The sequence below is a fragment of the Halichoeres trimaculatus genome, unplaced genomic scaffold (genome assembly GCF_033239565.1).
Source record: "Halichoeres trimaculatus isolate MK-OKI-2021-1 unplaced genomic scaffold, fHalTri1.1 fHalTri1_scaffold_18, whole genome shotgun sequence".
Classification (NCBI taxonomy): domain Eukaryota; kingdom Metazoa; phylum Chordata; class Actinopteri; order Labriformes; family Labridae; genus Halichoeres; species Halichoeres trimaculatus.
This window is the reverse complement of record NW_027437196.1, coordinates 15,154,340-15,166,645: the sequence shown is the minus strand read 5'-3', so window position 1 is coordinate 15,166,645 and position 12,306 is coordinate 15,154,340. Positions and strand designations below refer to the sequence as shown.

General features: G+C 39.6%; 1 protein-coding gene across 1 annotated transcript in view; it reads left to right on the top strand.

Moving 5' to 3' along the window:
- LOC141807391 (junctophilin-1-like) overlaps window positions 1-12,306 on the top strand; it is a 47,295-nt gene that overhangs the window by 18,772 nt on the left and 16,217 nt on the right. Inside the window, exon 5 of the mRNA XM_074693362.1 lies at window positions 10,858-10,976. Coding sequence (XP_074549463.1) covers window positions 10,858-10,976 — 119 coding nt within the window. The remainder of the gene's footprint in view (window positions 1-10,857; window positions 10,977-12,306) is intronic.

The window sequence follows — 12,306 nt, the reverse complement described above, 5'->3', positions numbered from 1 at the left end:
CACATTCGGCTTTCAGATTTACAAAGGAGAAATTACATTGGAGTCACCTTAGCGAGTCCTCAGTGCAGCCCAAATCTTTTATTCCCAGTAGACCTCATTATGGACCTTTCTGCTAAGAGTCCTCCTTTTTTAACTTTTAATGCAGATTTGAGTCATTTGCATACAAGGTGGCTCACATTTCAAGCTTCTGCCTGTATGTGTCTTTGCATGTGTATGCATAGTAGATATGAGACATTTGCATAGTCGTGTGACAACATTTGCATCAGTAGGGCTCAGTGAATATGACTGCATTTATGTTGAGCATGCCCATGTTTGTTTGCCTAAACTATCTGAATCTTTGGGTGATGATACGATAGGATGTGATAGAGCAGGAAATTACAGTATAAGATGGTTAGAGTAAAATACAATAGGGTAGGATATGATGATGCAATATAATTACGATTTTTGGGGTGCCGATTTGATTTAAATTATGATTCTTTGATATTTCCGTTTTTTTTATTTTTTTATTTTCAGGTTGCTTTTTTAACACCAGACCATGTGTAAAAGTTAAATGATGATGATAATGTCTATAGACTATATCAGGAGCCATATTTTCCCATAAAATATTTTCCCACCTGAGTCAGAGAGAAGCATTTCACCCTCTGCTGGAGAAAAGTGGTAACTTTTTTTCAATCCAGTTTATAAACAAAGACTGAAATGAAGAATTTGAATCTGAAAAAATGTTTCTTTTTTGTCAAAGAATCCCAATTTTGATGTTGTCAAACAAAAATTCCTGATATATAGATTTTTGGTTTTTTTCTACCACCCCTAGATAGCACAGAATACAATAGGTTAGAGTAGAGTGTTAGGGTAGACTATGGGAAATGATTAAGAAGGATGCAATAAAGTAGGAGACAATTAAGTACAATATGATAGTGTAGGGTATGATAAAGTACAATATCATAGGATACGATAAAGTAGGATATCATAGGGCAGGATACAATAGAGTAGGATATGGTAGGGAGGAGATGATAAAGGAGGATACGATAAATTAGGATATTGTTAATAAGGATATGTTAGGGCAGGACAGGATTGAGTAGAACATGATAAAATAGCACAATACAAAGCCTTATCAATACCAGAGGTGTAATTGGGATAAAATATGACATAATATTATACCATACACTATGTTTCTTTATTTTATGGATACATTGGATCCTTTGAATACAGCATAATAAGGTGTTTAAGAGTTTGATACGATACAACATGGTATGTTATGACATGGTATGTTATGATTGTCACAGTATGATATGATCCAATATGGCAAAATAACCTTATTACATTTCCATGATTTTATATTGGGATACATTAATTCAGCGTCAATTTTAATTGTAAAATTATGATATACAGGAGCGCAAGTGGCCCAGCAGTTTGGGGTGTGTTCCATTAAGGTTCGCCCCACGTGGGTGGCCCCGGGTTCGAATCCAGCCTGTGACCTCTTTCCCACATGTCATTCCCCAGTCTTGCCCTGTTTCCTACTGTATCCACTGTCCTGTCCTCTCTGATTAAATAACTTTGAGGAAATAAAATCACTGCTACATCACAGGATTGTAACTTGTATTTTTTTACGGGAGACTATAAAATTCTCCTCATTGGTTAAGTGCAGTCAACTCAAATTGGAAAAGAAATTTTGCTTCTGCAAAATTATTGATAGATGGATCATTGTGTTGTATAGGATGATAATGTATTGCTGTATAGATACCTTGTCCTTCTCATGATCTTTAAAGACTGCAGAGGTCTGGCCAATGAGAAAGAAGGGGGTCTGTGGAGCAGGAAGCCTTTTTGGAGTGTTTGTGAGAGAGACTGAAAAAAGGATTGTCTAAAACAATGTGAGGAAAAAATACTTTTTTTTAGCTATAATCATGTGAAGCTACTACAGGGGCATCAGGGAGATAGTGTAAAGCCTATAAAAAAAAAAGACACAATACCCTCTCTTTAAAGTAGATTTTGAGCTGTGACCATTAACTAGTAATCTTTGCATGCAATGAGGCTGTAGACAGACACAAAGCATAACTGAATGTAGTTATTGGAAAATAAGTTATAAATTATAAATTATATAAAAACATATGAGTTAGGATTGGGTTTAATCAATAGAAATGAAGTTCACAGTGTTGACAAGGCTAACTCAGGTGTGGTGCCTTGAGATGCAGTTTTTGTTTCTCTGTTTCTTTGCTGCTATGAGAATAAATTCACTTTTGTGTTTTGTAACTTTTGCTAAATAAATGTAAAAGCTTTAATAGAGGCATATTTAAGGTTGCACTGCCTTGATTGATAGGTGCCTCCACTTTTATTTAGTAGCTGTTCTCTCATAAGTGTTATGGATGGTACGCCTACAGTTGCATTAAAAAGCAAATCCATGCTTCAAAGGCTCATACATACTCCATCCCTGTTTCCTGCAGTGTGTGGTTTAGCCAGCATTGCCCCCCTCCCCCTCCGGGTCATTAGCTGTATCAGCTGTGGCCATGTTTCACCAGCAGTGTTGACACAAAGAGCACAGAGCAGAGGTCTGAATCCCTGCCACTGCCCTTCACCAAAACCAGAGGGATCATCTCAGAGAAGGATTCTGTGTCACTCTCTCAGCAAACTCATGTCAGCACTCAAAGGAGAGCTGAACTTGTACCACACGTGCATGTTCACATGTGCAGAATTGATATGTTATGTATCATTATGTTTATGCGTTCTCACAGCCCACAGCCATATAAACAGGCATATACCTGTAACTGTGTGTTTTTGGACAGAGGCCAGGTAAGGTCTCAGGGGACACTTTAGAGCAGAGTTTCTGAGTAAAGAACACACGTAGGAGATTAGGTCTGTTTATAATCCATGGTGAAAATGTTCGTGGAGTTGGGGGATTTCTTTCCTGTTTAATCAAATACCAGCTCTGCGTATTCGTCTTCCTAGAAGTGAAGTCTGTTTGGGTGCTGGTCTTCAATCTGTCTCGACCCGCTGGTTCATATTCAGAACAGATTATAAAGTTTTGTACCAAAGCTAGGAAAAGTTGGCATCTGGTTAGGTTTATCTGCACCAAAAATTATTCATTGGCAAGGATTTTTTTTTTTGGTGAACTAGTAACCTGCAGTTATGACTTCATATGTAGCATACAGACCTAAGAGTGGAATAAAAACCTTATCTTGTTGTCAACAAAAAAGCGTAGTGTCTCATATGGTCTTTTCTTTTTTTCTTTTTTTTGCATTTTTTAAAATTACATAATATAGTTATATTCCGCTTTTGAATGGTTATCGTGTCTATTACTTTCTCTTTTGTCCTCTTCTTCTACAATCTGACAGGTCTATTCATTTCCTCATCATTGTACTGTATCAGTACCTTGCACCCTGCCAGATGCTTTCATCCTTTCATTTCATGTTTTTCATATTCTCACAGGCTTTATTCCATAGCCCTTATCTAATATTTATCAGTATCTACAATGCTTTTTTTTTCTTTTTGTGCATTCAACATTGCACAGTGCCCTGCTGCACCAAACAAATCATCAATTTAAGGTAAAATCTTAAAGAAAACATACTACTCCTGGTGTACTATATGGCCATGCAAATCACATGAATTTCTACCAACTGATCTTAGACAATGCTTTTTTTTTTGCTTCTGCCAAAAAGAGAAAATGGATAGAAAGAGGGAGACAGTGACGGTGAATCTGCCCAAAGCCCCAACTTGCCAAACAAGGATGTCCTTAAATCTAAAATTCTTCAAGTATAGTACATAACCAAAGCAAAATATCCTCATTATACAGCACCATCGCTCTCTCTTCAGGATAAAGTTGGCTTATCTCATAATAACAGCCACTCCATCTCCCATTATAAGCCTCATTTGCTGGAGCCATTGTCCCCCCCACCACTGCTGCCCCTGGTAATGTGAGCCCAGACCTCGGCCCAAGAATAATTCCTGAATAATTTCAGTGTCGGTTTTAGCTAACCACTAATGGTGTTAGTCATGCTTGAGTAATCCTGAATTAACACCAGCCGGGAATTCAATAGCATTGCCTGCACAGATATGAGAGATGTGTGCAGGGCAAGCTAAGTGCTAATTTGTGCAGATTTTCTGTGATGTTGTGGGCTGCTCTTTTGGACCTGGGGACTGTTTGGGCTAGATACAGGGCAGTAATTTTTGTTGATGTATTATTTCCTTTCATAGCAGATTAGTGAAGTCAGACAGGGATGGAGTCTTCACTGTGGTGGCTGTATCTAGTTAACATCATGCTCAGGGTGAGAACCCTGGTGCTTTTTCATGTTCTGCTAAGATCATAAGCTTTGTTGGAAGTTGTAAACCTTATTAATCGCTATTATTCGGGGATGTCTACTAAAAGAGGGAGCATACTTGAGACTTAAAGTTAGCTACGGTTAACTATTAGCTAACAGAACCATCAACAACATATTGTCACATTGTATTGTGTTGTCAAACAATAGGGTAAGAAGGCATGTATGTCTTTATAAAATTTCTTGGCTCAAATGATGAATTACTTTGCAGAAACTAGATAGCTACAGCACCATTAGCAGGAAATTAAAGTCTTTCCTCTGGTATCAAAAAACAATGTAAAGCTGTAGATAATATTAGGCTATTAGTGTTGCTATGTTAGCTTGCTAAGTAGATAGCATGTGCTGAAAAAAAGTCACTTGCCAAACAGTTAGGTTAGAGGACTAAGTAGTTTTCTTGCAACCTCTATGGGCTAAATGTTACTTAAATATCTCAGGGCTACTAGTGCTGCTGTTGCTAACCAATTTCTTTGCCTACTGTGGTGTTACTCTCTTAACTTGTATGAATATGCTAACAATTCAGTGTCCCCAAAGCGTGAATTCCTGGTTTAAATCATGTGTAAGGAATAAAGACCTTTCCCTCTGTGTCCTGTAACACTGTTAAAATGTTGCTAACTTTACCTGGGCTATTGCAGTATTACTGTTTTGGCATGCTAAGTATGCTAGGCAGCTTCTGCAGTTTAAAATGTCCAAAAAGAAAGATGAGGAGGATGTTACAAATTCCAAGCTAACAGCAAAAGTGAGTTTAAACCTCTCTTTTAGTCTCAAGTAGCTAACAAGCAGCGTTACTGGGTAAGCTATGCTAACAGTTTAGCCTGAGAAATAGATAAAGATTACAAGACAAGTATTAACTCATACTTCTATTAGCTGATCAACAGTTTTGGAATATGACACTTTCTCTGTTTGTGGGTAAGAAATAAGGGGTGAGAGTTTAAATGAATATTGTTGACTCCTAATGTTTACAAGGACAAGGTCAAGCATCATCTTTTATCTTATTATACACCATACCAGTCAGCATTCCAGTTACTAAGCTTGGACAGAGGAGACGGGGAAAAAGGCACAGGGGGTTGATTGGAAGACACAAAGAGGGTGGAGGGGACCCATAGACGAAGAGGGTGCAGATCTGTGTCAGCATATGTGAGGGAGATTCTTCAAATAGGCCATAGCTTGGGGTTTAATGGACCGAGGCCTTACACAGGGGAGTGTGCGCACAGGACACAAAATTACTCACACACTCATACACAAATAGGCACATAATACACATACTTTATTCTGTGCATGTGAAGGGGTAGACAGACCTTTGAGAAGGATGCACCGTGCAGCATGGGAGCTTGGGTTTGAAATTTAAGCCTGCAGTAAAATTAGAGGAGCTGAGATGCATGCCTCAGCAGTTCTAAATACCCAAAGGTCTTTGGACTCCTATTTACTGTCTCCCCTCTCCAGTTCTGTCTTTATCTACTTTTCATTTCCACATTTTTCTTTTAAAATGTTTTATTTTCCCCTCTTTTTCTGCCTCACACTCATCCTATACCCTAAAAACACATTCTGTAGAGAGAAAAGAGCAGCCGCTGCAAAGCCTGCCAAACTGACTCAACACTTTTCGCACAATTCATTTGTCACAAGTGATGAAAAAAACATTGATCTCACCAGTAATCAATGTAATCTCTCAAAGCCTCGGTCCAAGAGCTTCAAAGTCTCTACTCTCTCTGCACTCCATCCAAATTTCTCCAAACTGCTGCGTTTTGTAAGATATTTTTGCATTTCAGCCAGCAGGTGCATTTAGGGATTCAAATATCTTCATTTGCTTAAAGTATCCCCAGCACTGAACCGCAGAGGAGCATTTGCAGGACCGCAAACTAGACATGAACAGGTGTTGCTTTATATGCAGCGTCAGATTGGCCGAGAGTAGGGAAGCTGCAGACTGTCTGGCCAGCTCAAGAACTTTTCAAAGGTCAGTCATGAGCTTGCACAATGTTGTTTATCCAGACTTTTCAATTTGCAATTAACGGGACAATGATTTTGGCAACATATCGGATAAATTATAAAGATGCTTCAGTACCACTCTATACTCCAGTGTTACTTAGAAGACATTGGGGGTTCAACAAAATATCCATATGACAATACATCAATGTTTTGGGGAACAGACCCAAGTTGATTCCAGCACAATGATTGCACATTTTATTGAAAGCGTCGGGGAAATGTATGATACTGGCATGCTTTGGACAATGGACAATTTGCAAAATGTAGATTCTAATACTATCCATGTATTAGAGATAGACCTATATGGATTTTCCAGGGTCAATACAATACCGATTATTTGTAGTCAAGGAGGCTGATAACCGATATTTGAAGCCGATATTCATTTGCAGTCGAAGTGAAAATATTGGTGTCAAAATTTTGAATAAAACAAACTCCAACGCTTAACTGCTTTCAAATGCCTTCAAGCGTATGTTTATTTAACAGCTCCCAGGCTCAGAAGAATGTTTTATAAAGTTAAAGAAAATATAAAAAAATAAATAGCTATACTTTTCTACAGTAAAAGAAGTTTTCCAAAATTTCAATGAAACAGCAATAACTGTAATAACTTCACTGCTGAGTGACTGTTACCCAAGCCATGGCTCTGCTTGTAAACAATCAGATGGTACTGTGGGTAGGACGATGCTGGGGATTGAGTAGTGACTACAGACAGCGGCGTGGCTGCATCAGAGCTGGTACTGACTGTATGTATGAGTTTTGAAGAAAATTATTGGCAGGAGCCATACGGGAAATGTGGCGAACTTTGAGCCTCCTCACTGACGGTTATAGGGTGCCTGCCTGTCGGTCAGCTTAGCATCTTAGCAGATTGAGAACCCCCCACAGTGTGTGCCAGTAGAGAAACTACCTTGTCAAAAGGAAGACTTTTTTGTCCCAGGCTGTAAATATGTTTATTTCTACTGTGAAATTGGCTGTTTTGGCTTGGTCTGGTACTGCCAGAGCAAGCCTCAACGAAAAGCAGATTTTAGCACCACTGCATTGCTTCATATTTTTAGACCAGAGGTTGCAGCTCAAATGTACCATATCCTTTGGTATTGTATCACATTTGATCGTGACACAATGTATCGTTTTACACTATATCGAATATCCTGTTGCAATGAATCACCCTGTATCGTATTATTGTGTTGTATCAAATCATATCATACATCAAATTTCTATTCCTGTCAGATGCACAACTTATAGAGGTGCAATAATCTTTTATCTTTCATTCATTTTCTACCCCTTTTCCTGTTCAGGGTTGTGGGTGGCTAGAGCCTTCGCTGCAAAAACTGAAATCTTATCAAGTGTTTTTGTCTTATTTTCAGTAGAAAATTCCTTTTTAGACTCAATATGAGCCAAATTCACATGACCAATCCAGAAAAATGTCTTGTTTAAAGTTATTCAAGGACAAAAATGAGGTCTGAATTGCTTGTAACCAGTAAAAAAAATCTGCCAATGGAACAAGAGAAAAGTTACTTGTATTAAGACATTGTTCTAGTCTTAAGGAAATTTTCAAGCAATTTTTTCTTGTTCCATTGGCAGATTTTTTTACTGATTACAAACGATTCAAACCTCATTTTTGTACTCTAATAACTTGAAACAAGACATTTTTCTGGATTGATAAGTTGAAAGTGGCTCATATCGAGTGTAATAAGACAATTTTTACTTAAAAAAAGACAAAAACGCTTGATAAGATTTCCGTTTTTGCAGTGTTTCCCAGCTGTCTTAGGGTGAGAGGAGAGGTACACCCTGGACTGGTCACCAGTCAATCACAGGGCTGACACAGAGAGGCAGACGACCTTTCCTATGCACACTCCCACCGCAATTTAGAATCACCATTTAACCTGATGAGCATGTTTTTGGACTATGAGATGGAGCTGGAGTACCTAGAGAGAACCCATGCAAGTAGGGGGAGATCATGCAAACTCCACACAGAAAGGCCCACCATGATCAAACTGGCGGCCTAGCTATGAGGCAATAGAGCTAACTACTGCACCACTGTGCAGCCCCAGGAGCAGTAATCAAATTCTAAATGGTTTATCTTTGTAATTGTTTGTCTCAGGCCATGTCACTGTCATTTTTGACTTGTTACTTGAATAGAAGAAGAAATTAGGTGAGCCAGTAGCCTAATGATAACACAATTCAGCTGCAACTCTGTCAGCCCAAACAAATAGCATAACAGAGAGACGCATTCAGAATGTAGAGCAGCTCTATTAGGTGATCTGGTGAATGTATCTGTTATGGGCACAAGGAGGCCTCAGAGGAAAATTCACCTGCATGTAAAGTCATCTGAATCCTGAGCACTGAATTAAATTTTGAAGGACTGATTTTTTAACTCTACCATCAGCTTTGCTGTTGCTCCTCTATTTCTTTGTGCACAACCGTGCAGCAAAGAGAGTGGAGCGATCTCCCCGACTGACGATTTAAATTGTGGACTGTAAGGTGACAGTCCCAGGTGAAGCATTTGCTATTTTGAATTAAGTGTGTTTAGATTTAAGGAAGAAAACCTTCCAACCCTTTTATCTTTCCGCCTCACATGCCCACGTTTTCTCGCCTCTCATTCCACTCTCCTCTCGTCCCACTGCTCTATCACACTCCCATCATTCTCTGCCTGTCACCTCCCGCCACCAGACATCCTGTCTGTGCAGAGTCTGCAGTGCTTCCTGTGTCTGCCCGTGACTTTCGGCCTGATCCTCCTAAAAGGAACTGTTAAGATCCTTTAGGATATGTCACGGGCATGCTGTATGCATCTGTGACGCATTGATGCCGCCTTTCACTCAGCTGCACATTTCACACATTTCAGAAATAGAAGCATGTATGTCCTTGTGGCAGCATGTGTGGCAAGTGAGTATCTACAGTTTGTATGTTAGTGGTGATGTAACAGGAATGCTTTCATGTTCATTTTAACATTGGAAGCCATGAAGCTAAAATAAACCACGAGTTATACTCCTGTATCCTGTGTTTGTAAATCATGGCAATAAGCTATAATTGGGTGCCATAAAAATGTCTTCAATCACAATTCTTTGTGAGCAGCTGGTCAGTCCTGCTCGTAGTCAGAGCCTGAAAGTGTCCTCTGTATTTGGGTGATACAGGGGCTTATTTCTAGAGCGGAAATGGTCTGTCTCTCTCGCCAGCATATGGCTCCTCATGCATTTTAATATCCCTCTGTCCTGGCCCCGTCAAAAACACGACTGCCCAGAGTCCAAGGACAGAGAAGTATGGTCTGAAATGGAGACATCTGTCCATTGGGGTCACTCTGGCAGAAAGACAGAATGAGTGAGAGGAGGGAGAGAAGGGAGGAGGAGGAGGATGCAGGGGGTGACGGGATGGAGCATCAATAAAGAAGGATGGAAAAAAAGCAGGCAGCATTGATTGAAAGAGAGGAGATAGTGAATGAAAGAGGAAGATGGATGAGTGGGGTTAAGCAGGGCGCGAGCCACAGCTGTCAATACTTACAGTGATACTCGGACAGCACATCTGGGCGCTTATCATGTCTCGCATGTTGCGCTGTCATGAATTGTGTAAGTGCCCCGTTCATTATCAGCCTGCTAAAGTGATAAAAACTCCTTTTTTACTCATATTCTGTTAAATTTGATCTTTTTTTCAACGAGGTCTGGCGGTGACACAGCATGTGTTACCTCGTATGGCTCTCAAAACTGTGTTTTTGTGTTTGTGTATGTGCACGGGCATGTGTACATGTGGCGTATCTTTCGGTAGAGTTTTCAAGGGATTTGTTAAGCAGGTCAGCGCCCTGGCCTCTGTTTGTCCAGCCATGCTACCCTCCCATAATACCTCTCAGTGCTAATGCTGCGCTCACATTGATTCCAAAACGTATTACTCTTCGCCCTTGTGGTTTCGGAGCATCAGTATTTTTGTAGTAGAGGTGGATGCTAGGTTTTTTATGGCGCTGTCGTTTAGATTCTGGGGTTTCTGCATGTTTTGATGGATTCATGCATTTTTGAAATCTTATTTGTTTTATTTGCTCTCCATGTTTGAATGTTCTAATGCGCCTCATCATGAGTCACCTCTAACAGTCACCTTTAGTTGGCGTGGGATTCAAACCTAAGCCCTCACCACACCACCTGCTGTTTCTACATGATATAATAGGGTGTAATACAGTCATATGTGTCCGCATGTATGTGTGTGTGTGCGTGTGTGTGTGTGTCTGTACCCTCTGGGCACTGCTCCCATGTGGTTCAGCAGCAGCAGCACACTGCTCCAGACTGGATTAAGGTCTTGCTTGGATGTGGCCGCGCTCCATTTGGAAAATCAGGATTTGGATTTGAGATAGAAGCACAAGGGGAGGTGTTATGTCATCCCCAAGGGAGGGACAGAATGGTTGAAGAGCTGCTCAAAGATGAGGCGCAAGAGGCAGGGATTGAAGAGGGGTCAAAGAGAGTAGCACCAAAAAAAAAAAAAAAAAAAAGGAAAGAAAAAAAACATAGTTGAGGAACTACTTGGTGTAGTTCCTTGAAGTTGGTGCTTAAAAAAAAAGAATCTGAGTTTCACTTCACCTTTCTCTTTGTCTTTTTCTTTACAGAACGGCTCATGCCAGGACAAAAAGCGAGGCCGCAGAGCAAGCCGCCATCTCTGCTGTGCACGACTCTGAAATCGCCAGGGCAGTTGCTAGGGAGCTTTCTCCAAACTTCTACCAGCCAGGTAACCATTAACGACACACACCTGATATTCAAAGCGTGCCCTGAGAGTCAAAGTGTGGGCATGGAGCAGCTTTAGCAGGTGAGGTGTCCGACAGAGCTGTCAAAAGCAGGAGAAGTTGGTCTGCTGGTGCACTGTGGGGTCAGGAGGTCAGATGTGTTCACTGCTCTGAAGGGAAATTAATATTTTGAATATTTCAAAGGGACTTTATTTGCATACTCAATTACCAGAATGAAAGAAGGGTTTTTAAGCTCAGTTTTAAATATGTTATGAAGGGGATGTAGAAACCAAGTCTTTGCAGTATTTAGAAATCATTTGCAACTCATATATTCTTGCTTCACAAAACATGTCCCGGTGATGTTATCTCGCCAAGTCTAGGAATAGGTGAGGAGGTGGAGTTGGAGTGATGGCCTCAACACTTACAGCAACAGCAACAGAGCTCCCATTAGTCAAATGAGCCAAGCTCATAAACATCCCTTAAAATGCATCACTCACTGCCTTCATTCAATCAAACACGAGTTAACTCAAAGTTAATTAGCCAAACAATTAGAAATAAGGTCTCAAGACCAGTATATACTGCACTAATCTGTTAACATGTTTGATTCTGCTATAAAAACCCACCTTTAAGTTTCAGGTCTACTTGCCTTTAGAGGAACTGCAGGTTTTGCACTTCCCCACTGGCTTCATATTTCATCACAACAGGTTGCCGCTTACTTGGTTATGATTTATTGGACTTGCAAAGGAGATTTCTGTGTTTTATTGCCTCATGCAGTCGAGTTGTGATCCAGCTTTATTACTTTACAAAGACTCAAGCTGACACCACAGGTCTGTTTGAAAAATAGAGGTAGTGCATTAGATAGTTTAAATGTTTCAAGAAAAAAGTTAAGAATAAGGTTAAAAAGTAATCAGAGAAAATACACTGTAGAGTACTTAAAAAATGTATTAACACCTGTCATAAAAAAGAGGAAACCACCCAGCATCAAAAAGTGCTTTAACTCTATTTTTTTAGAGATTTTCTTTGCTTTATCGTTGTTATCTGGACTGAGGAGTTTCAAACAGATTGTATGTTTTATTCCCAAATTTGAGTCAGAAAACTGGAATTCTAAAAAAGTCAGAAATTAATTTCGAACAGATTTTTCTGTTCTGTTCAAGGACACCGGTTAATAAATATAATTTGTCAATTATTAAATTAATATGTGATTTATTTATTTTATATATAAAAAAATTACATCTAGAAATTATAGATAACAACAATTATATTTTAGTTCTGGAAATATTATTTTGATTCAAGAGCTGGCACATCCTAGAGGATTAACCATTATAGAAACATAAA